At 39.2% G+C, this 26,498-nt stretch overlaps 1 protein-coding gene across 2 annotated transcripts; it reads right to left on the minus strand.

Annotated features, from left to right (window-relative positions):
* Positions 1 to 237: 237 nt before the first annotated feature.
* On the minus strand, positions 238 to 22,996 carry YTHDF3 (YTH N6-methyladenosine RNA binding protein F3). Of its 2 annotated transcripts, XM_054815186.1 has the most exons (5): positions 22,677 to 22,995; positions 20,568 to 20,592; positions 15,446 to 15,531; positions 12,479 to 14,071; positions 238 to 1,205 (listed from the first exon to the last, which is right to left on the minus strand). In XM_054815186.1, exons 1-5 carry the CDS (start codon positions 22,698 to 22,700, stop codon positions 1,182 to 1,184), a joined length of 1,752 nt encoding a protein of 583 aa, XP_054671161.1. In that variant the 5' UTR covers positions 22,701 to 22,995; the 3' UTR covers positions 238 to 1,181. The 2 variants fall into 2 exon arrangements, with proteins under 2 accessions (XP_054671161.1, XP_054671162.1); XM_054815187.1 differs by lacking the exon at positions 15,446 to 15,531 and having other exon boundaries at positions 22,677 to 22,996.
* Between the last annotated feature and the right edge of the window lie 3,502 nt (positions 22,997 to 26,498).

The following is a 26,498-nucleotide window of genomic DNA, read 5'->3' on the forward strand; positions in this document are numbered from 1 at the left end:
TATAAACTGAAACAAAAGATAGAATTTTTAGAAGTTAAAAACTAGTATAGAATTACCCAGTTTAATATGTATTCTAAAATTCTTGTTGCATGGTTCTAACAAAAATCATGTTAACATGGCTATGAATACGTCACCTCCATGGAACAAAGTAATTTTCTCAAAGTATTTTCAAATAGGGGAAAAAAAACGTGGATGTTGGAACAATGAAACAAAAAAATTTGAGAAACAGTATATGCTTGCTAAACAAGAATTATGTTTATTTAGCTAGTGAATCACCTAGAGGAGTAAATTTTCACTTTCATGATAGCAATCTGTCAGGCTTGCAAACACCCAGAAATAGGAATTAAAGATTATTTTAAATGTAGTTATAAAGGTCATAAAAAGTCTGATTTAGACTGAGGTACATTTACTCAAAACTGAGATTCATTGAGTGGTAGCAAATAAACAGTTCCTCAGACAAATGCACTTTTTTCAGTATACATGTTACAGAAAAAAAATAAAGAAATGTGCATTAACTGGTGGTGTCCACCAAGCTGCATATTAATATTCTCTTACACCAAACAGTTTGAAACAAGGGAAATGTCATTCTAATATAATTTTATGTTATGTTTCATTTGGCTAAACTGCAGCTTAAAGTTGCTTTGCCATATTAAAAGATTACTACAATAATTTTCACATGAACATTTAGACTTGAGTTTTACTCCAGGACTAAATATGGCATGATTTGCTTTTAATCTGTTGAATAGCTAAAAACTGACAATTAAAAAAACTACAACAAAGAAAAAATTAAGTTGAAGCAATGTGAATCTCACATCATTGAACCACTTCTAATGGTTAAATGTTAGTATTTAACAAATTCAAAGAGTTAATGAATCCTTGCATTCGTTCGGTCTCCTGTGCCTTAGCTAGGATGCATAAATACAAAAGACAGCAGATACTGGTAAAAGCTTCAGGACAGAAAGTGCTTGACGAAGGTACAGTTCTCAAGTGTGTTTGGTGAGAGAGTATAAGGGCAGATGCACTGATGAGAACCATTACAAGAAGAGTCAATTTTGTGTTAAAGTGTTCAAAGATGTCACCTTAAGCAGAAAAAAGCTTTAATAACGTCTTCTTAGACATATTAGGCATTTCCAGAGTCTACATCATTAGTGTTGTAATTCTAGCAGGACATCTCCATATAGTTATTGTTTGTTTCTATTTCTCTCCTGAAAAAAACAAAACAAAACAGAAAGGAAAATCATGTTAATACACACAGTTCAACATTATCTGCTTTCCTCTCATTAGAGCAGTTGCGTTGCTTGCCATTTCTCTAAATCAGGCAACAAGCTTTCAAGGAAAAAGCTTCACTTTTTTTTTTTTCTAGGAACATGAAATATTTAGTTCAAGTCAACCTCTTAAACACAGAAGTATATATCAAACTAAAAGGCAAATATGTTCCAAAAAACAGCTATCAAAAAGAAAATATTTTATAATGTTACTTTTAAATCACTTTCATTAAAATACATTGCTCAAAGCAAACCGAGTAAGCAGACCAAGGGACCTACAAACAAGGCAAGAAAGACGTACCCTAAATCTTCTGCTCAACTTGTCAAAAAATGCTCTGCATGAATATTTAAATATTATACTGTCCATCCATTATATCTCTGAAAAAGTAAAGATCATATTCCCAAGTATCTCACTCAAAACCCACTATAATAAAATGTTTCAATGTGCTTAAGATCAAAAGGTAAAGGAACAAATTGGCCCAGCATCGCCTCCTCTGTACAAACACATTGCTCAAACAGTGAGAAAAATAATTAAGAAATTTTTTTTAGAAATTACAGTTAATAACAAAATGCAAAACCGGTGAGGCAGGAATGGCTGGGAAGAAAACCCCACTTGAATGCAAGTTGCAGTCAAGACCATATTCACTACAAAGCACTGTCAGATGTTGCATTTGGTGTAACGGAACAAAGCATGTAACGTTATCTGTGTAATACAAACAATTGTAAACATCTTCATACGGTAAAGGGCTAAAATACTAATCGCACTGTATCTCTATCAGGGACTAACAAATTCTTCCTCTGTATTGCAAGTCTAACAGAGTAAATAACATTTGCAGTGCTTTATCATTATCCTCCATTTTCTCCAAGTGTATGTTAAAGATAAACATACACTTAGGCATTATGACTACCTCTAGGAAAAAAATAAAAACAGATCAATAAACTGTATCTCGTTGCCTTCATTACATTTCTTCTAGACTGTAAAAAGACACTGTAGTTTGGCTGTAAGAAACAGAGTTATCTTCCAATAGCATTTCCTTTCTTAATATGCACAACTGAGCACATTATATAAATGTTTTAAAATACCTTCATGGAAGAGAGGTAGGTTCCCTCCCCCATTTAAAAGAGAATATAAAAACTCATTTCCAGTATTTTTATTATTATTGCATTACACAGCATGATATAAATGGAACATAAACATAGCAGGGAAAGCCAAAATAAACCAGGAGGCATTTGAACAATGATTTCAAAACCACTCCACCTGATACCACACTGAAACTTTATTATGCTAGAAACTATTTAGGAAGAGTGCATATTAGCACATGAACCCAAATATATTCTGACAAAAAGAACTATAATGGAAGAAGAGAATACGTAACATTTATACTGGTTATTAGAGTATAGCTGGTGATCTAGTCCTCTCCAAGACAGACCTCCGAGTTGCTTCAGGAACACCAAAAAAGTAAAGCTTGCGCAGTTCTTGGTCACGCTAAGCAGTTCACAGTCCCAGTAGCTCTATGTCTAAGACTGTACATTCTCTAGGGCAGAACTTCAGTACATTTAAAGTGAGAGCAGTACTGCCAGTATTCTGCCAGAAATCATTTTTTCCTAGTTCAAAGAGAGATGACCAGTATTTGCATAGTAAGATACAGCTTCTAAAATGTGAGATTGATAGTATCAGTCATTAATACAAACTGATACGTTAACAGTGCATGTCCAGGCTGAAAACAGATGATCACCGGCCTCATGCCTCACTATGCACGTAAGGCATTCAAAAATAGCCTGCTCATGCACATCTCGGATTATTCCTCTACTATTAGTAGACTTCAACCAAAAGAACTGCGCAAAGTGCTGAAAAAACACTACTGCGGTATTAAGTAGTAGCCTTGTGCTTTGTGTAGCCCCTGAACTCAAAATGCATTTAAGTTCATAAAAATTCAAAGTGTAAAGGAAACGATATCCTAACTACCTGCTTCCAGTGGATGAAATAAAGGAAATAAATTTCAAGTCAAATTTGAATTCTATAGAGGAAGAAGGCTTCAAAACACCACCAGCATACCTTTCTGTAGTCCCAAAGTTACATATTACTACATTTTTATTTAAACACTTACAGCAGACATGCAAACTTGACATTTTTCAATGCAAGCAAACAGTACATTCTTCAGATACCAGTATGAGTGACATTTGGCACTCTGTACAGCAAAACAGAGAGAAAACGTAATTTACTCAAAAGCAAATTACCACCCCAGCCCCCCACACCCCCCCAGCTCTAAGTCAGATCCTACTCACTGCCACTGCCTTTTCCTGTCTCAAAAGGTATTCCTCCTCTGGTTTTTTGGGTGGTTTTTGTTTGATCGTCTGTTTTTGTATAAACAGTGATTAGAGACAAACTAACAAAAGCCCTTATCCCCAGCAGGTTTCCACCATCAGAGCAGAGGAAGTTTCCAGCATACTGACTGGATTCCACTACATTTCCCTTTCACCCAACATCTCTTACTTCCTATGTTCAGATGAGCAAAACCTTTGCCACATCTCTTGTGATGCTCTTGGATAAATAGCTTCTCCAGTCAACTTAAGTTCCCCGTCAAAGGCCAGCTTCGCTTCTGAACTCATCAGGGTGAGGTTACCCAGCTTTAGGGGAAGTTTAAGAGCAGGACGTGGAAATTAAGTACAATTCCAATTAGCACAATGTGGGAATGCATCAGCTGGTTAAAGGTACCTGCCAGCTGCAGGTATGCAAATAACTTTCTACCCAAACTGACAAAATCAAGTGAAGGTGAATCTAAAAAATGCTCAGGCCTCGGAAACATGCATCAATCTAGTGCAAACAAAAATATGGAATTAACTTGGTCTGAACTGTGAGGCTGATTTACTTCCAAGTTTCAGTTCTCTGAATTCAGGGCATTAATCGAATGATCCTGTGCTGAAAAGTAGCTGCAATGTAGTATGTCCTCAGATTTATCTCTATGCTATCAAAATTTCAAAATTCAAAGCAACAAAAGTGTTTCCTGATCTGATTTGAAAGAAACTACCAAGACACACACAACACTGACTTCTGGAATTTTTTGTCAAAAAAGAAGGGAAATTAAAAAGCCTCATTTTTAGTAGCAAAAATGTAAATGGTAGTCTCATAACAAGCTACTACAGTCCTCAGATGTATTTTTTTTCCTCAAGATCCCATAAATTGAAGCTCAAGGTGAGGGAAGGCAGACCTGAAAGAAGAACTTTTGCTTTTTTATAGCAGTTGCAAATGCGAGCATTTCAAAGTGTTCATTTTGGAAGTTATCCACAAGCAAATTGTAGACAGTTCTGACACACACTCATCTCCAGCAAAAATCAGCTATACTTGGAAAAAAAAAAAAAAAACACAAAAAAACCCCCCAGAATTTTGCCAAACTTTTGCATCTTACTGCAATGTTTAAAATGTTCATGCCTGAAGCTGTCTGCTTTGCCCCTCTCCCAAGAGGCAGCGTTCTCACAGCAGCTTCAGAAGGGCATGTGTAGCACATCTTAGTTGCTTCACTTCAAACTGCGATTTAATCTTCAACCTAAAAGCCCTGCTCATCTGCAATGTAAGCTAACATGTCAGACTGCATTCTGTGAAGCGAGGCGCTGGCACATATCTCCTCTGCCAACTCCACTGCGTGGGCAGAAACACCTGGCAGAGGCAGAACAGACAGCTGTAGAGGTGGTGAGAAGCAGCCACAGCAAAGTTCATGAAATCTCATTTACTAATGGCATCAGCCATAATCTGCAGTTTATTGCACCCTGGTGTACCATTACAGCTATGACAGCATAAACATTGACCTTAGTGCTTGAGAACCACAGTGGAAAACAGATTACTGAGAAAACTGAAAAATGCTAGAAGTAGTTTAGTCCATTTATGACAAGGATCTCATTGGCTGTTAACAAACTACATTACTGAAACTTTTAAATTGTGTAAAATAAAGGTCCTTTTTAACTTCTTGCTCTTGAATTTCAAAGTACAGAGGGTAAATCTCCTGAAGACGGAAATCACCTCAAAACCAGATAAAAATATTTAAATACATTTTTCTGAAAGGCACTTCTGGGAATTCTGGGAAGATGGGAGGGAAGGATCAGATGAGAAGGATCTCTAGAAGCCTTACATGGACCTAGAAATTCTTCCCATGGAGATGCCATCCCCTCCCTAAACAGTCATTTCCTCCTATTCCTTATCCCAACATGAAAACTACAAGGCACAAATTAAAAATCAAAGCCAACATAGGAAGTCAAGTGAGGTTTTACAACTCCAGAGCAGTTCCTTCTCCCGGTAAGCATTATGAATTAATACTCATCTGAGACCCTGCTGCTGCAGATCATTTGAACTCCAGACAGTAAATAAGGCTTTCAAGCATATAAATATTAAGAAAGTCTGAAAAGCTACAAGACCTAGACTTCTAATTTATTTATTCTTCCTATTAGTCTTGATGGCATTTTACTTATTTCAATCTCTGAAACATACTTAGCAATGGTAAAAACATGAACAAGTTACAGTAAAAAGGTAAACAAATTTAAATTTGAGCAGATACATGCATTGTTAGTGGAGCATGGACAGACCACATTATTTTATTATGGTAACGATAAAGGCAATAAGAATTTAATCCACATCTGAAATACCACAGCACACTAAATAGCAGGGTACAAACATTCAGAAGGCAGAGGTGGGGAAAGAAACCTAAAGATACCATACGGTAACACACAATGAGGAAAGGCTCTGCAGAAACCAAGCTTGAACTCCATGAGCCAGAAAAGCCCTTCCAGTCTTGTTTTCCCAGGTGTATACTTTCAGTGATAGATTAGCCAATTCTAACTACAAGTAGCAGGCACTTCCTTTCAGTGCTGTACATCATTACATGTTGAAATATCAGATTTTAATTAACTACAAGACAGCCATTTCAGCAAGTTCATTAAAAAGTAAAACAAATAAAAAAATAATCAAGCTTCTAGATCCTCATTATTGTTTGTTAACAATGCTCACAGTGTAACATCAGCTTTTGAAGACTGACAACAGATAGCTTCTAACTAGATCTATGGAAATTGCATTCAGTCACAATCACTGTCCCAGCAAAAGGAGCAGAAAGATGACTGACACCTTTGTTAATTTTTCTCAGATGCCCATGGGCAACAAGAAGATCTTATTTAATTGCTCTGCTAAAGAAGCTATAGTAGCCTTGGAAAGGAAATGACATCCACCACAGGGCCTACAGAATACACTGGGGAAGAATATCTCAGACAATTTTTCTCTAAGCTTCACCACTCATGCTCTTTGCACACATCTAACTCCACTATCATTCTGTCATGAGGAAACACAAACATATTTTATCTTGGTTTCTCGTTATATTCTATATAGAAGTACAAAGAACATGCAAGTTTATGTTCACTTTTTCACAACTGACTATAATCCCTAGGTACAGAAGCAAAACAGTAATTATAATTACCTGTCAATATTAAGTACACTACCAGACCTCTGAAAAGGTGCTCACAAAGAACTGGGCTCAAACAGCTCATCACCTGATACAAATTCTTGTAATATATCATTTCAACTAGATGAATCTGAAAGTTAAAGCCAATCAAAATTGATACAAAACTTAACCCTAGCTCCACTGACTCTACAGAAACAGCTTTACTAGACATACAAGATCTGCAGGGTTTTAAAGTGCCATTTTTTCCAGCAAAGCATCACCAGCAATCTTCACTCAAGTTTCTGCTAACTAGCCCATCTGTGGCATGAATCAACAAAGCAAGGTTGATGTACTGCACAGAGAGTCACACAGGTTGCAACTTCCTTGCAATATACAGGAATATTTCTTCCCTGCAAACTGCAAAAAAAGCACCAATGTTCTAGTCAACTTGTTCTTAATAGAGCAGTGCAAGCTGAGGAGATGCAGCAGGAAGCAGAAGGCTGCCACATGAATTTTAACAACTATTCATGTATATTCAAGGTTCTGCTTTTGCTCTGGAAGAAGAGATTTAGAATTGCTCCTTTGCATTAAAACCCACAACCTAAAGACACAGCATTTAGAAAAGGTGGACCTGTCAAAGATCTAGCTCATTTCAAGTCTGAAGTCTTGTCTTGGGCAGCTACCTCATATTTAACAACATTTTGGAATTAGATTCCAAAAATAACTGGTCTCTTAATCATCAAGGTACACCATTTGGTTGACATTCCTAGCTTTTCCAATAGAGGTCCCTATTTTACAGGAGAAATTGAGGAGAGTCAGAGAATTTAAATCCATTCTGTAAAAAGGACTCCGTAGGCTTGATTTTGCAGGTAAGAATTTCAAACCAAAAAGAAAAACACAACAAGATCCATACAAGTGTCACTATAAACTAAGACCACCTGTGAGTTTAATTATATTCCATCTCTTTCATTCAACAGTCCAATATTGCACCTTCCCTGTTGCAGCATCTTGTCCCTTACTAGAGAAAGGCAGGCCACACCACTACTCAAGCTCTTACACAGTCACTGTATACAATACCATATTTTAACATTGAGACCTCTCCATACTATCCCCATTCTGTAATAAATTCTAAACACTACCTCTGAACAGAAACAATTGATTCTACCAAATGCACCGAAAACAAGCACAATTGAAATCCATGTGTCTATAACGAGAGAACTTGCAGGTCATTTTTAAGTATCTCCAAAAGACTAAAGATGCAAAAGCAAATGAAGACATGGTAAATAAGCACACCTTCATGGGATGAAAATTCTGGATCAGTATGTCTAAAATTATTCTAGCACCAAGTAATCCTCTTCTCCAAGACAAGGGGTACGTGTTCATCTCGCCATCATCAAGGGAGCAAAAACGTATCTTCTGTTTCTACTTTCTGACCACATTGTTTTTTCTTAAAATAGACATGAGACCTGCACTATCATTTTAATTTATAAAGATGAAACTGTAGATAAACATCAAGTTCAAGGAAATTGCAAAATAATTGCCCTTGAAACATCATCAAAAACATACAGGAAATGCACAAGTTTCTCAAATAATATTGTATGTTCTGTTTTATTTACTGTTTGAACCTCTTTTAGATGTAAATACACAAACTTTAAGAAATTGTCTGGTACAACTATCATTTAACTAAATTAGAAATGCTGGTCAACTACCTGTTTTCCTTGACTTGTACATGGACTGTGGACGTATCCATATCTGACTTTGACATTATAGCCTAGTAGTTGATGGTTGGGGGGGTAAATGGAGGAGGTAGTGTCTACAGTTCACTCTTAATGGATGTTTTCTCACTTCCCTACTTCCCTTAAGAGATTTTTAAGTGATATCAAATCAAGTATAAAGTCAGCAATGTCTGGGAGTAGAAAGAAGTTACACTGCTTAACGCTGCAGCCTGATTATGACCCAATTATCAAAGAAACAGAAGTTACAGTAGTATCAGAATGGGGGGGAGAAGGGGGGGAATGAAATTACTCCTTTTGAGAGTCCAAAAGTTGTATCAGCATTCCTATTACAAGATATGTAGTAGAACAGAAGAAAGCTAACATTTAAAATGCTTAAAATTTAGCTGCCATTTAAAGGCTTCCAGAAAAGTAAAAATTCAAAAAACAAATTAGACAAACAAATACACAGAATTCCTCCATCTTCTCCCATGAATAAAAATTATTTTTCTAAACTATCTCACTAAGAAAACCATTTAAAGCATTCTACAGTTACGTGGAACCATGATTTTTTTTTCCATTATATGCTACAAAAGTAGAATTCCACACTAAAAAAGCACCAAAAGAAGTCCTAGGACAACAGGTAGTTGCAGGTCAACAAGCCATCATCTGAGGGTGAGGAAGCTGTAATATTCCAACAACTGTGTCTTTAATCAGAGTCACATTTCATTTTGATCCATGTATTTACTAAAGATCAGGCGCATAACTACTAATACAGTTGGGGTTTTTTTTCTTTTCAGTATCTTTTATTTTCCTAATGTAATTACATGCTCTTAAATGGCATATTTTAAGACTTCTGTGTCTTTTTTTTTACATCTTATTGCTACTGCTTTCTGTTGAAAGACAATCAAACACATTTTTTACATAATCTGCACATAAATATGCACATTTACACCACAAAGCAGCAGTTCAAACTAAGGACTAATGTAATTTCGGATTATTTCAATATACTACTGACAGAATTCATGAAAACCATTGCTTATTTCTTTGCTCCTTTGGTGAAAGATCACAGCACTTCTACATTTAAATTAGGAAACTGGAACCTGAGCTGTAAGAAAAGTGTGAATGATTACTGCACAAATTTGTTTCCAATCCAGTTCTAAACCTTACCCACACCAGGGTCACATCAAACAGTGGTAGACACTAGACTTCTAATATTTGTGCTTAAAGAGACGATTCATAGTCATTCGGAAGTAAGCTTTATCAAATGGCAAACTTACTGAAGTTTCATGTTAATAACAAGACTATTCATTGCACTTTTATAAGTATATTGCCATATTTTAATAAAACATACTGCTAGGTCATATTGCAAATTAATTATTGATCCCCCTGAGTTGTTAAGATTAAACTTTTACAACCAATTATTTTAGAATAAGTTAGCTGGCAAGATGAACAGTTATAAAGTAAATTAAATCCATACATCATATGCTGTTTACTATGTTTAGATCACCGGCTGTATGAAAGTTTGTTACCACCTATGCAACAACAAAACATTAACTGAACTGTAAAGAACATGTAAGTGACTACTTCTGCTTGATGTATTTAATATTTTATTAACAGCAATAAGCACATTTTTCGTGACAGAAACACTGGAAACAAAGTGATTGCCACAGCTGCCACAGAAAATGGGTATGAACTTAATTTACACAGTTCTACTGGCAGTAGAAAGTGTACTGATTTAAATACAGCTCCATAAAAGCCTAGCTGGCACTAGGTAATAAAGGGTTACTCAATTAACCATAAACCAGGGTTTACAGTAGTAATTGTTGCATTTCCAAACTAGTCTTGAATCATAAAAGAGTTAACAATTGTATGTTTACAATTTAAAGACAGGTTGGTTGTACACTGTGTGATAAAAGAAGAAACTTAGAGGTTTAAAATCAACAGTCAATCATAAGAGAATGATAAAGATGAACTTTCAGTAGCTGTCAGTTTAATTTGGACTTTCTATATTTTAAGTACATATTCATTTGCTTAAGGAGTATTAAAATCCATCTACAAACAGAAAACCTCACAACTAGATACACAACTCAAAAGTAGTTTTTTGTAATTTGTCACAAAACCAATTTGTACGATGCTGTAGAAGAATCAATGCCTACTATGGAAGTATCTTGACAAGTATGTTTTCTCCCAATAGTATTGGGAAAGGTAACTGTTAACAGAGAAATGCAGAGTTCAGTACTTGAGTCATACACATTGTATATAAAGATATTAAAGGAAACAGTAATGTTACTTTATTACACAAACATGCGTAATCACAGTCATCTATTTAGAGACCTACGAGATGCTGAATTTAGTACTTTGAATTTTAATTTTAGCATACATAGAAGCACTACCAATAATCTATGTTCCCCCCTCCATCACATTTCATGGGTTTCATCTACTACAGAAGGAAAAAAACCACAAATAAAACACATTACCTTCCTGAGTTGCTAGGGCATGTCTAAATTCTGACTCTCAAGTTTTTTTCAAAAAGTAGTACTTTTGAAGCAAACCAGTTATTTGTGAAGTGTCTTAAAACATCACAAATTAAGAAAATATTAAAACATGAAGGCTACAGAGAAGCCTGATAACCTTAGTCTTTCTGAAACATTACCAAAATCACAGTGAAGTTCTATTAAACCCGGAAAAAGTCAAGATTTTCCCCTTACACTGAATATTAGTTAGGAATATAGCCCATCCTCCCATCATCGAAATGGCACGGAAGTAACAATACTGATTTAGGGCATATTCAGTTTTCTTTTTAGAAGGAAAAAAAAAAAAATCAAGAAGTATTACATGCCCAACTAGGATATTCATCTTGCCTCCAAACAATAAAAAATTTCCAACATGACAATTTGTTGCAGAGCTGTGCAATAGAACTACAAAATTGATTTTGGGTACACATGACACTGGTCTATAGGAGATGCAACGTGTGTTGAAGGATTAGGAACATACAAGAGGCAGTGGAACCACTGCAGTACTAGAAACCTACGAGAAGTAAGAAGGCTGCAAAGCAGGTGAAATTCTTACGCAGCCAGAGTTGCGGCAGCTTCAAGAAATGAACAAATTCAGGACTTTACATCCCACAAGGCCCCTAATTAGCATAAAGCCTAGACTTTTGGGGTTTTTTATTCAGTAGGCGGTATGACAGGAAGCACTACCACCAAACTGCACCGATGCAAACTCCTATTTCTGCATTCTTGCACACCATCTAACTGGTACAACACTTCCTGAAATGTCGCTAACCATAAGACAAATCACATATTTACACTAACTAGCAAGCCTGGAAAGAAAATAAATGTAGCAAAAATAAATATTGTGGCCAATGGTGAACACAAGTGTTATTAGTAGGGAGAGTACACACAAGACAAAAGTAGACAAGTACTATAAAACAGCTTAAAATAAATGCCTTTTTCTCTTGTCTGGTTTCCTGAAATACCTCCAAAACTTCAGATTTATTGTAGGTATATTTTTCTTCACAGAAATGAACTACGTATTACCTTTTTAGGAAATCACTATCAGAAATGTACAGCATCAGAATAATTTTTTGGACAAGTCATCATCGTATCACTTCTGTGTTTCACAATTGTACAAAAGGCAAATTCAATCAAGGGGAAAACCTGCTTTTCACAGTAATCATGCTGTTAACATTTCGTTGAAGTAGAATTTGAATTGAAACATCATGTTAAATAAAGTCCTTTTTGTGAGATCCAGAAACAGTAAAAATTTGAACTAGAAGACTTCAGTTACGGATAACAAACTCAATTCAGTTTTTGATTACTTTGAAGAGTAAAACATGTCAGAAGTCTGCTTATGTGGGCCTATGTTAGTATTGTGGTTAAACACATGCCTGTGTTAACAAGTTACAAGAACTTAAATCTTTTCATTAAGAGCAGGTTCTATCAAGTACAGACACCTTGGGTAAAAAGCACCACTTTCCAATTCAACACTTGCACACAGAAATTCCAGTTGCATGAAAAACAAAGTTTCCAAACCCAGAAAAAACAGGAGAGCTACTATAATGACATTGATTTCTTACCCTACGCATGGCTTCCTCCTCCTCTTGACGCTTCTCATAATGTGCAAAGTCATCAAAGATTGAGGTGGTATGCTTGAAAGTAGCAATTATTTTAAGCACTTGCTTGGCTTTTTCTAGGGGTACCTCTTGAGTGTCCCTCGAATTGGTAACCGGTTTGTTGTCATTGTTTTCCAAGCGAATATGCCGCAGTTGGTTATTGGGAACGTCTTTGACAAAGATCCATTTGACATCAAACTTCCCCTTCCACTTATCCTGAGACCAGACACCAGCATACGCATTGTAGTCCACAACAGACTTCATCTCAGCCACTCCACAGAAGTGTCCACTGCCATTCACACTGAAGAGTAAATAGAGCGGGCCTTTTCCATTCAGGGAACGGTAAGCAGCATCCAAGCGCTTATTACCATGTTCAGTACTACACCAGATAGAGTACTTAATGGAGCGATGAATATCGTCCTCTGAATAACTTTTGATTATAAACACACGTCCATTCTTCAGATTCCAATCGAAGTCTTTGGGATTGTAGTTGTTTATGGCCTTTAGTTTCTCCAGCACTGGGTGCACTTCCACACCAGAAGGTGAGGAGCTGACGGATACAACACCTAAACCAAAGTTCTCACTACCAGCTCCATTGTTCTGGCTGAAGCCCACACCCCTATTACGAGGAGCTACCCAGCGGTTTTGCAGCTGTTGCTGCTGCAACTGGTGAGGCTGGGCCTGCTGCTGAGGTCCTTGTTGCTGTTGTGGTTGCTGTGGCTGAGGCTGCTGTTGAGGCAGTTGGCTTTGCACCAGTGGTGGTGGTTGAATTAATGGCTGAGGCTGCTGGATTATAGTCTGAGGAGGCAGTACTGGTTGGGCTGGGGGTGCTTTTACCACTGACCCTTTGTCATCCCAAGTTCCAATATTCATGTTGTGTTTTATAGGTGGTGGTGGTACAGCAGGGCCCCCTATGCCCACGTTACCTTTAGGCTTGAGTTTCGGCTGAGGTTTAGCAGGCTTCCTTGCAATGGCAGCCCATGAGGTTGGTTTAGGTGCTGAACTGCTAACTGGGGGCACACTGTTTGCTGCAATGCTTGTCATACCTGTACTGCTCAGAGCTGAACCTACAGTTTTTGTCACAGCAGCCGTCATATCTCCACCAATTTTCAGTCCAGTCATGCCTTGCTCAATGCTGCTAATTCCAGGCACCTTGCTCAGAGTATCACTGCCAAATCCAGCCTGTCCATCTGCTATGGCTCTCCCAAGAGAACTAGGTGGATAGCCATAACTGCTGCTGTAAGCAGAGCTTTGCGTTGATTGTCCCTGAGATCCACTTGTCCCCCATGTAGAGAAGTCTGCATTCCCAGGAAAAAAATTAAATCCATGCTGCCCAAGAAACGGAGGGGTATTTCCTAATGCCCCAGGTTGACTAAAGACACCATCAGGTATGTAATGGTGTTCACCGTTACTCATCTGTCCATAAGTTGTCAAGTATGGCATTGGAGGGTCGCCCGCAGTTGACCAAGCTGCTTCGCCTAAGGAGTATGGAAATCCAATGGATGGAGCATAATAACTAGGCATGTATGGGTCTGACATTGGTGGATAGCTGTTACTCTGCAAGAAAATAAAACTAAAGTCAGCAATATAGACAATTATCCTCAGAGAAAAAAAACCCTGTAATACAGTCCAGAACATTTTTAAGCATTGTATGAATGCATTTCTAACTTCCATCATTCCTCTCAACGTAAAAGATGATGAAGGTATCTGTTAGATATAGCCATTTTTTTCCTCAAGAGACCTTTTCAAAGCACTGAAAAGCCCCGTTTTTTGTAATATTTTATCTTTCAGTTACTGTGTTAGGCTTAAAATGCCTCCATGCCAACAGTATCGAGAAAATAACAAGCTACTTTAAAAAACAAGTCACAACAACTGTAGTTTCATAAATACAGAAAAACAGCTGCAACTATGATTTCAAGTTTTGGTATTCTTAGTTTTTTGTCAAATTTCTCACTTCTAATTGTAGACACCTGCCAGAATATTATAGTGAAAAGGATGCCTGTTCATTTCAGGAGGAACAACAATCAATCCATAACATGTCCACGCTATTGAGAATGAGCATTAAGTACAATCTGTGGTCTAGTAGAACAAAGTTTGCTAGCTAAATTCAAATCCCACTCCCAAGACTCTTGGGAAATCACAGCATTTACTTCTTGAGAAGATAAAGCTCCAATACATTTGAAGGACTTCTGGTGTTGCTTGGGGGAAAAAACTGCACATTATCATCCTCTAGCTGATGCTTCCTTAATGTTGCGTTATTTGGGGGGGAAAAAAAAAAAGAGGGAAGGCAAGCAAAATTCTCAAAGCCTTTTAATAATTTGCACTTTCTCCCTCTCCCAAGACCACTACAACTTACAAACTTAACGTAATGAATATTAACTTTTGACTACAGAGACAATTCACAGCTCTGAAAATAAGTCATTAACTTCCTGGCAGGAGAGTTATACCAAGCCATAGTAATATTAAGTAGTATCAATCTATTATGCCATCAACTGTGACATACTTCCGCCAACTTAAAAGGAAATCATGAAAACATGTCCAACCAGTTAATATTTTCTCAGAGCAAATAAAACTCTTCAACTGCCTCCAATATATGATTATTTCATTGTAAATTTAAGGTGTGGGGGTTTGTTTTGGGTTTGTTTTTTGCCCTCAAGCTTCTTGTAACTGCATCTTTCTGAAGTCAGAGCACAAGCACAAGACCAGGAGACATCAGAGCATGCTTTATAACAGAATCTTTTCCAGAATTGTTAAGATGACTTCACCTGTTTAAGATATCACATGACAAGACAAGATATGATATAAAATTATATTTCAGTGGATATTCAGGCAAGTAAGTAATACTAAGAAATATCATCCAAAAATGAATTAAGTCTGGAAGTCAGCTGAACTCTAAAATTAACTTCAAGATAGTAAACAACGTTCACTTACCTGATTTGTCTGGCTACTTAGATATGGCTCAAAATCATCATCATTTACTGCATCCTTTTGATGAATCGAACCGTTTTGTACTGAAACTAAAAGTAAATCTGTATTAGGTATACTCTCTGGAAGATCTATGAAGCACTTTTAACCTAGATAACACTTCTTAATTGCTTGTACATTGAAATACTTCTACTTGTGCTTTGTTGAGACTGAACATATTATTGTTAAGCACCACTTTGTTACATTTAAAGAAAATGGGTCATTCTGTTGATGATCCCCATCAGACGTCAGGAGAGGTCTGGAAAGACAGCAACCAGAGCGGACTACTCCTGACTATTCTTTCCTGAACTCCACAGACAGAGGAAAAGCTACAGGCACACCTTATTTGCACAAGCAGTAAATCTAGCATTTCCAGAAGTACCAGACCAAGTGCAAACGTGCAGGCCAACCAGATCAGAGATATTCAATAGGTTCAGGGAAAGCCGCAACATACAGCTTTCTCCTGCCAGGAGGAAAGGCAGTTACCCACCAAGATAACCATGAAGGGCACCACTACTCAGCTATTTAATTCTGTGTTTCCTACATAACTGCTGTACTGTAGTGCAGTAGTGGCTTCTCTGATAGTCCAAGTGGACAAAGCCAGACTGAAACAAGAGCTCAAGTCTCCAAGGGCGATTACAATCCTTTCCTAACATATATGCCCCTATACACTGGAATCTCTTCCTACCTGCTCTTCTTGGCCTCCTATTACCTTTAATTTCATCTAAGGCATTACACCTACCTGGGATTTTCCAGCTGCTCAAGTTACTTGAAGTGTGTCTCTACCCTCCCCCAGGCAACTATTCAAACAAAGTCAAATTGCACAAATTTATACTAAGTTCCACTGTTTCCCATGGTGCAAAGCAGAATAGGGACTTAACCCAGCACTTTGCAATTATACAACTTGAAGACAAAGACCTCTTCCCAAAACTAAATTACTGTTTTTTCTGAATGCAATATTTTTATTATTTATCAAATAGATTCAGTTAAAAAAAAAAGTTTGAGAGTGATCAGTAAGGTGCACCAAGTTAGGAGCTGACTCCATGGTTTCCCTCTTTTAGCAAAAGTTTCTGAAAAGTATATACAACTGTGTAACTAAACCTTCAACTTTGTTGGAGTTAGTGTTTAAGAGTGGTTTTTTTGTGTTGGGGGGGGGGGGGTAGTTTGCCACCCAAAGTTCACATTGCAAAGCAAGTGGTGCCTGGACCAAGTCACATAAAATTTTTTTTCACGTTTGACTAACACCTCTAAAACAAACTGCCTTCAGGGAATGAAACTAGCTGAAAAAATGAGAAAGGAATAGATATAATCACAAGGAATAACCAAAATTTGGAAAAATTTATGAACTTCAGACAGCAGTAAAAAGAGCTAAAATTAATAATTTAACACAGAACAAAAGAAGATTTTTTTTCAAAGCAAATATCTGGGAAGGAAGAATGTTCAGAAGAATGCTCATGTTCAGAGTATCTTCTTGAAGTTTTAAAAGTCAGAACACTTGACACTTCAGTAATTACAAACTGGCACAGTGTGTTTGTATACTAGCTACAGCCAAATATGACCAGCAATGGTGAGCACAATGGGTTTTAAAACTTGACAGAATAATATTCCTAATTAAATACCAAATTTAAATTAGCATTAGGTGTTGAGGTTTTGGGGGTTTTTTCCCCCCCATAAATAGTTTCAGTTAAGGTCATTAATCATCCTGAATTTACACACAATGGTAATATACTAATGAGCTGGAACACTATATTCCTCTTTATATTTGGCCCAGTCACAAAGGGAACGAGCCTCAAAATCTTTTGTCCATGCCATGTCCATTGCTTAGGCTTAACCAAATAGTATGGAGAGCACGATACTCAAATACAATTCTGTTATAATGAAAATCACAGACAGAGGCATACAAGTTTCTTAAAAGCATGCAGCCACAAATAAAGGAATAAACAGCTGCATGTCAAGACTAGAATCCTATCAAAATTAATCTCATTCTGACAGCTAATCTTCATAAAACGTGCATCTGCTGTGTTTATTGTTTCAGAGGTATCTAAAGGTCACTTAAGACAGAATTATTTTTGGTCTGCCATTACAACTAACAGAATATTCCCGTAAATATATTTTCTTTCTTATTCATTCTGTATTGAGATCTTAAGTCAGTGACACAAAACAGTTCTACACTGACATCTTTCCTAGTAAATATATACATTTCCCAGTGAAATAGCATCACTAGAAGTGTGTTTCTTTGGCTTTTCATTCTAACTTTACCTAATGTGTTAATAATGAAGAATGTAGCCCACACACACATTCAACAAGAGCAAGAAAATTAAGATGCATGCCTCATTCCCAAAATCTCACATTAAGTGTTCCAAATAAACATGGCAGTGATGAAGAATACTAATTGAAGCTAATCTACAGTTACTAAAAATATCTGTATCAATGCAACCCTGAAAATACCATATACTTCTGCAAACACTGTGAAAACATACAATGTAATTAGATATTGGGAAGAAACATCCCATCAAATAAAGGAACTTCAAGGTTATAGTCTTTTAACTGCTACTATCCTTTGAATAACTGCTTGCAAAATGCACAAATGATGGCCAAAGGCATAAGAATAATCAAGGTGTAACAACTTCTTCTAATGAAAAACTTAATGGGGAGAATAAGTACTAAAAGAAACACATAACATTTCATTATTGTTTTAAACCTACTGCTTACACGTAAACTTTCTACAAAACTAAAAATTATATACATATGTATGTAAACACAAGTCAGCACTTTCCCATCACAGGTGTGATACACTGGCACAACAAACAAAAGGGGGAAAAAAAAAATGGAGTTTCAGGAATGTCAGTTTCTCCCCCCCCGCCCCGTAAGACATCATTTGATACACCAATTAATAATCGACTAGAATAAAGCATCCACAACATTTTACTAGAGAATACAATACCTCCCAATATCATTTGCAGGTCTAGTGGTTTTTTTGTTTCAATATGAAAAATACTCTATTTCCATGCATACACTCCTTATACTGCTCACTCACGTTCTCTCATACACTGTATCAGACACATGGACAGTAACCTTTTTACCATCCTCTTTAACATTATTACTCTTATGCATAGAACCAACTTCAAATTAGTCTCTTAACTTGGCATTACATCTTCCCTTGAAGCTCCTTTAAGCTGGGACCTATCACAACACCCGAAAGATTACTGTCTGCTAACATGTGGTCAGTAAGGACTGCTGATACTGACTTAACTTATCCTCTTGAAAAAGTCTCTAACCCAAAGGCAACTACTCATGCTACACTGTGCTACCATCTTCAATCTCCTAGCCCTTTAATCTAATGTTGAATCGTAACTTCGATTCATTAAATAGATGTTATACCAAATAATTTAACAGAATGAAGGAGATTATTGTTTTGTTTCACTATAGTTTTCATTTAGGTCACATTCTCACAGAAAGAATACATAGTGAGTATTCATTATTTAAAAGGATTCACTCCATAAAAATCCAAGTTCAGAAATGCAAAAATCTCTTCCTTACACAGCAAACTAAGAGATGTGTTTTGATTCAAACATTCTGCAGCATTTACAAATCATAGCACACAAAAATATCCTAACATAACAAGCTGCCACATAACACCCAAATAGAAATGCTTAATACTTCTGCTCCGAGTCATAGATATGGATTCTCTAATAAATGCATCTCGATAACGTCACTAAAACTGAGATATGGCAATTCAAAGAATGTGAAGCCACAACTACTTGCTAAATGAGAAGAAAAGTCAGATTCATTTTAAGGGCAACATGGAAGGTATAAAACACGACTATTTCAAAGACACAAAGAAATAGTTCAAAGCTCCAGTTGGGGGCGGGGGGGGAGGAAGTAGAAGTATTAGAATATGAGAGAACAGGTACTCTAGAATGACCAAACTGAGAAGGTCTGAGGACATAAACACAAGCTGATTTTTCCCTGAATGCAGAAAAGTTAAAAGGAACAGGACAAATTCAGCATGATTCAGGAACCACGTGTCACCTCCTAAGTGATGTATGTAATAAGAAGCAGATAAACTCCACACAGACAGAATAATAGAATAAGTACACTGCAGATAACATTAAATGACAGTTCAGAGAACAATTAGATTAGTTCAGATAATGAACAGCAGGGGGCAAAGAGTACATGACCTCCAAAAAAAAGTTTCTTATCTGCATGAAGAAATAATAGGCATATTACTAAACAAAGGTAGCTGTGTGCATGCTATTCTATAGCTCAGCTTGCTGAGCACTTAAGAATTAAATGGGCACAAGCGTACTGATCAGGCAAAAAGAATTCCCAAATACAATATTAGTCTTTATATCAAAGATAACAAAATCCAGACCAGAAATAAATTGCAAGATATAATCTGAGATGCTATTTACGACAGACTTGCCAAGAATTTTAGAGAGAAGAATATTAAGTAGTTGGTTCCTTGTTTCTGTGGGAGAGAAGAAACCCCATTGAGCATGGTATTTACCATGTTGAGTATGTTAAGATGTTGACAGAAACATGAAAAAAAAATAGAAAAGTAGAAGGCCTACAAACACTGAGAGAGTATTTTATACTGACTCTAAAATGAAGAGAAAAGCCCACAAAATTTCTGAGAATACAGAAGGTGATGTGTTCTGCTCACAGATATGAGTAACTAAATAGTCACGTGGCTGTTGTCTCACAAGCTAAGGAAACTATTCAAAAGATTCTCCCTGATGATTCTAGTACACTGATTCTATTCACTGCACAAAAAGGCCCAAGGTGTACTGTTAAAAAGATTATACAAGCATATCACAAAGTCAGCTAAAAAGAAATAGCTATGTTATCATCCAACTTCTGATATTAATCTTCATTTGAAAAAGAAAACATTTTAAATTGATGTACCACTGTGCCACAGTAAAAATGCTGGGAAATAACATTTTGGCACACAATTTCCTATCATCTTGTTCTGAAATAAAAGACATCCTATAGCTACATTCTCTTCCCACAATTGTTTGAAGATACATTAACCTCCATAAACAGCAATATTAAGAGATTTATACAGAAGTACAAGGAATTAACTTACCTTTATTTCCCTGTCCTTTAGGTCTCTGTACATGGAAAGTGGGGGGAAAAAAGCAAAACAAGTTCAGTTAGAAAGCTCTAATGTTTACTTCAGGGTAATTCCATTTATTTGCCAATTCTGCTCTTTTCAACTTAAATATCAGTTTAAAACATTATTAAAACATTAATAAAATATGTTATTACAAAAATATTGTTATATCATATAAAATATTACAAAAAACTCCAAATAATTTTAAAATTGAAAGAATGTCACAAAAAAAATTTGAAATAATCTAGTCCTTTACCGCATGTGAAGATTAAATGGTGTGGAATTTTGATTGCCCTGACACCCACCCCCCCCAAGAAAGATAAGCAAAAAACAAAGCATACAGTAAAAGAACAAAGAAAGTTAGTAGCCTAAAATTACTGCCAGTACTAGAACTTCATTATCATATGTCATCTTTTACGTTGACTGATGGGTACTTATCAGAGAATAACCTACAATGCCTTGCTTTTTAGATATACAAAGCAATATATAGTATTATCATAAGCTGAACTACAAATTGTGCATTCTTTATCTAGGCAATTACATTGAGAAAATGATACAGTCTGTATGAAGTTTTCACACAAGGAAATAATACCCTAAAGATGATTTTTGTATTTTATTTTTTTTAGGATTAGTCATTATAAAACACTGTTAATCTGTCATGCACTGAGAATCACTGTAACAGTACAAGTTACAGTATCCTTAATTCCTCTATAACAAAATAAAATAGCTTACAAAACCAAATGCTAGCCCATGAAAATTTAATTCATCTTCTCACATATGCACAACTAAGCAGGAGTGGGGCTCCAGCCTCCATCACTCTCTAACAATTTCTAGTCCTGAAAAACTCAGTATCCAGTGGTTTCAAAGTTTAGGGGGCAACCACCTCCATCTTGCTTTTATGTGCATCTGTCTCAGAGTTATCATAAGACTGTTTAACACTGCTCCATCTAAAGCTGCACTGGTTAGTCATCTCCCTTTCCCAAAACCAGAGGAAAACCTCTGTAACCTTAAAAACCGCAACTCATCTTTTGGGATGAACCTAATCCAGACACAAAGGCATGCAGAGACCAACAGGGGACACGGAACTAAAAAAGTTGGGAAGAAGCAGCCTTCGTGGAAGACAGAGCAATGAAATGCTAAGAGATCACTGAGCTAGAAATAAGTGCATAAAAGAAAACTGGAGAACGTGCACAGACACAAAAGAAACAAAACATTAAAGGCACACAGAGAAAATAAAAATAAAAGGGGCAGGAGACTGCAAGGCCAAAACTTTTGGGGTGTGGCAGAGACCCACGGAGGAAGCAAAGACCAAGACAGAATAGCTTCCAGCCAGAAAGAAAGGCCAGCAGAGGTCTAGCAAAGATAAAAACCAACAAACACTAAGTTCTGTGAAGAAGAACCAACTAAGACGTGCAGCACAGCGCATGGAGAGAAACAGAGGAGCACGGCTGGGGGATGCGGAGGCCACGGGGAAGGAGCAGAAACCAGAGGCCCGAAGGGAGAAGAGGTGGGTGAGGAGAGCGAAAGGCACGAATAGAAAATACGCGGTAACACGAAGCCAGAGAGAATTAAGGGTGCGCAGGGGAGAGGAGACGGAGCTGGGCGCCGCGGGGGCCCGGCACCAGTGCGCTCCCGGAGCGGAGAAAGGAAACGGGAGCCCGAGGGGGCTCGGCCGGGCAGGGCTCGCTTGCGGGACGAGAACACACAAAGGGGGGAGGCCGGGCAGGGGGGCGAGCCGGCAGGGCGGCGGGCCGGGAGGCGCGGGGCTAAGCGCCGGCGGGCCCTGCGGGCGGGGAGGCGGAGCGGCTCTGGCGCGGATCAGCGGTTATAAATAGGGGCTGCCAGGCTGGGAAAGGGGCCCGCCATCCCGGGCGCCGCCGGCTCCGATTGATCGCCGCTCCCCATGGCGGCGGGAAGGAGGGAGGGAGGAGGCCGCGAACCGCGCCGCCCCGGCGGCGAGGGAAGGTGCAGGTGGCCGCCTGGCCGCCGCCCCCCCCTCCGGGGCTAACGAAGGGCCAGGAAAAAGGAAAGGGCTGAGAGCGGGCGTCCCGTCCCCCCCCGCCGCCGCCCCAAGGCCGGTACCTGGTCGACGCTGGTGGCTGACATTCTTCACGGGGAGCCGCGATCCCCTCGCTCCGCTCCGCCTGGGCCTCGAGTGATTCCGCACGCCGGGGCCGCTCGCCCGCCCGCCCGCCGCGCCGCTCGCCTCCGCCGCCTCCTCCCCGCCGCCGCCTGATTGTCACCGCCGCCTGGGCTCGCTGCCGCCGCCGATCGGGTTCCCGCTGCAAGGAGCCGGCCGGCCGGACGCAACGCCGCTTCCCCCCCTGCTCTGGGCTCCGCTTCCCCACAATGGCGGACGGGCTCCGGCTCCCACTTCCGCTCCGCAGCGCCCTGACCTTCCGCTCCCCCTCCGCCGGCGTCGCCACTGACCTTTCCCTTCCCGTCCCCGCCTCCATGTCACGTGGGGAGGGAAACAGCCCCGCGCGCGCCCGCCACCAGCGACTCCAATGGCGCGGGGGCGGGGCCTGCGGCGCCCGGCGGGGAGCGGGCATGCGCGCGAGGGGCGCAGGCGGAAGGAGTCGGTGTCGCGCTCTCCCTCTCTCTCTCTCCCCCCCGCCCCTCCTCTCCCCGTGCGCCGGGGAATGCGCATGCTCGTGGGGGCCGCTGAGGAATGCTCGGGGAAGGGGCCGTAAATAACGTTAATTGCCTGCGCTCCGCTGCGCCTCTGCTGGGGGGTGCAGCGCGCAGGAGGCAGCTGGCGGTCAGCGTCGGGACCGGTAGTGCTGTGAGGAGTCCCAGCCCGGCTGCCGCTGGTGGCCGTTACTGCCTGTGGTGGGTGCGGGCGGGCCTGGCCCGGGGCCCGGCCTGGGCTGTCCTCCCGCCGCCGCCTCTGCCCGCCGTCTGCTTTCTGGGTCCTGCCGCGGGCGGACATGGCCGTGCTACCTCCTCCGTGGCACCTCCGGTCGGGGTGGTCGCTGTTGCCGCACGGCGCTGCCGGTCGGTGCGCTGCCTGGGCTGGAGCCCGGGTTGCGTACGGCCTGCGGCCGGGTGAGCTCACGGGTGGCGGGATTACCTGCTTGTAACGTGTATCGTGTAGCCTCCGTCCAGTTCGCTCTGTCGCTAGCCCGCATGTGTAAGTCCCTGCTTTGGTACAGGTTTGGTGGGAGAGCAAATGCAGTGGTTCGTCAAATGCATTTTTGTCTATACAGCTGCTTTCACCTCCATCATTAATAACGTCCACAGGCCTTATTTGGTGTAAACACAAGTACAGCAACCGTATAGGGGTTCCCATAGCATGCAACCATCAATAAAAGCCAAGGCTGTTCCAAAAATCCCAGGGGAGAATTAAGTGTTTATAAAATTGAATCTGAAAAGTCAGTGTGGTAGTTATGCAGCTTAGAGTTTTGAGGGGAGAGTGCCTTAAATCCAATACCACCTGTGGTGTAAACATACCTGTCAGGGCAATGGGAAGGTACATCCTTCAAGATTTGCAGTCCGAGTTCGTTTTGAAACTTGGTGCACGTTTTCACAAAGTAAAGGGTGTCTTTTAGCAATTGCATGAAGTGATCCTGGGAAAATAATTGGGTAGCAGTTATGGATGAAAGAGGTTATACTGAATGGTAATTTCATAGTATTGTTGAAAAGTGAACATTATACTGGAAGTTAGCTAAAATTGGTGTAGGTAAGACTTGTAGAGGGCTCATTTACTGTATTGTAGTGCAGTCTGTAATTTTGATCACCCATCAAGAAACATGCTAGAGTCCAGAGGGAAGCAACAAGGATGTCTGGAAAATAGGTTCTTAAAGCAAAGATTGAAAGAAATGGCCTTGGTTGGACTAAAAGGGAGAAAAATGAGGGTGGATATGAAGAAAGTCATATTTTTTAATGCATAAAAGAAAGTGATAATTTCTATCTATATTCTTTCAAACAGGACAAAATATCGTGGATTTAAACTGCAGATGGCAAGGTTAAAGTTGCTCTCTTCTGACACCTGGATGAACCTTTAGTAGATCTGCAAACTTAACTTTGGATAGAGCTACTATAAAACACTATCAGAGCAAGTAAGACTACACGCCCACCTCTAGCACCACAGTTACAACGCAGGTGGACCCTTACGTTTATTCTTTCAAATCATACTTCCTTCCTCTTTTTTCCTGTTTTCCCACTCCATAGGCAGCTGTGGCACAAGGGGATTCCCACTTCTTGGTGAAGCAGTTCTAATTTATATAAAAAAATAAAGATTGAGGAGGCAGAGGAAACGTAAAACAGAAGACAGGTACTTAGGTGGAAAGAGTGCCCACATTGTATAGTCTCCTTACCAATAAGCTAGACATTAATTTCTAGTTTTGGTTTGTTAGGGGGTTGGTTTGTTTGTTTTCCTGGCATCTTCTATCTTATTTCATTTAACCACAGTGAAATAACTTCAACCCCAGAATACCTTTTGTTGTGGTGATGAGAATACTGCCATGAGAAATGTGGGGTTTAATCTCTTCCCGCTGAGGAGAGAATTCAGATCTCAACATTTCTAGGTCATGGGGACTGCTGGCCACAGTTAAGTCCCACAAAGTTAGATGTTAATATGGCATTGAAAATTCCAGTTTTGGTCTGAGAGACCTAAATTTGACATCAGGAACACTCAATAAGAATCTGCCACATTAAAGTCCATTAGGGAATCTAGACCAATGAAAAACACGCTTTAAACCATCTGGTGTACAGCACCTTGCCAGTTGCTCAGGATTTTATCCTGTGACCTAGGAAGTGTATTTTTTAACGTCTTATCTTTGGAATCATAAAATGACATCAAAGTGCCAGTTTCTGAAATGGTTTTAGCCCTTCTGATTAGACAAGTCTTTAAAGTAAGCAGCCAAGAACTTTGAAAATGGTCATCGGGAAAGGAGAACTCAAATTTATTTGTTTAAGATCTCATTGGTTTTGACCCAATGACATTAATTTTGTGAGGTTGACCGTTGGTTTTGAATGTTCGGGGTTTTAAACATTGCTCGTTTTATAGAAATACAGTATTGCCTTTGAGAAAGTGCTGGCCCCTAGTGACTTAATAGCATCTATTCAGTTGAATATGCAATGTGATAGTGGAATAAATAAAAGCAGTAGGAATTTCTAATTCAGTTTATAATGGTTGCTGTGATTTGTGTGACAAAAATCCAATGTGCTGCAAATATTTCCAGTTTTTGATATTGCTGGTGTCTCTGCTGGGAAGTGATTCTGCATTGTTCCTCCTTACACCATTAGGAATGTGGTAGAGTGAAAATTATCCTTAAAGAGAGTGCAAGTTCAGCAGGATTCCAGTCTGCATTGCAAGCTTTACAAAGTCTTAGGCTCAAATGAACCTTTTTGATGGGAAATAATGCAAGCCTCTGAGGACTTGCTGGAATGCTCTGTGGCAATTAGTTCTGTAGTATTATAGTTCAAGTTCCGGCCTTATGTGGCTCTAGAGACTTCGGAAATATATACGGTTCATTTTTCAAAATGCTTTTAGGCCTCTTTTTTTTTCCCCTCTTAATTTTCCATCGTATAGTAGTTAACGTTCAGGAATATAATTTGTGATCTGAACTATGATAGTTTGATTCCACTGCCCTTTGCCATCAGATTATCATACTGAAGATGGGCATCACCCATGTGCATGACTTGCAGAGTTGGTGCAGATGGAGCTATGTCTAAGTCACTATGCCGGCAGTTCTCCAACTGGACTTAATTGGGCAGGGAGTGCCAACCAACAGTAACATTCTCTTCAGGACTCCAATTCCTCATGGTTATTTGAAACGCATACCAAACGGATGTGTGCTTATGACCCTGAAAAGGTCTTGGGGCCCTTCTAGAAATGTCACTCTAGACTACAACAGAGATCAGGAGGACAATTCCCTTTGTTTAACCGTGAAATCAGTA

The sequence above is a fragment of the Grus americana genome, chromosome 2, assembly GCF_028858705.1.
Source record: "Grus americana isolate bGruAme1 chromosome 2, bGruAme1.mat, whole genome shotgun sequence".
NCBI lineage: Eukaryota > Metazoa > Chordata > Aves > Gruiformes > Gruidae > Grus > Grus americana.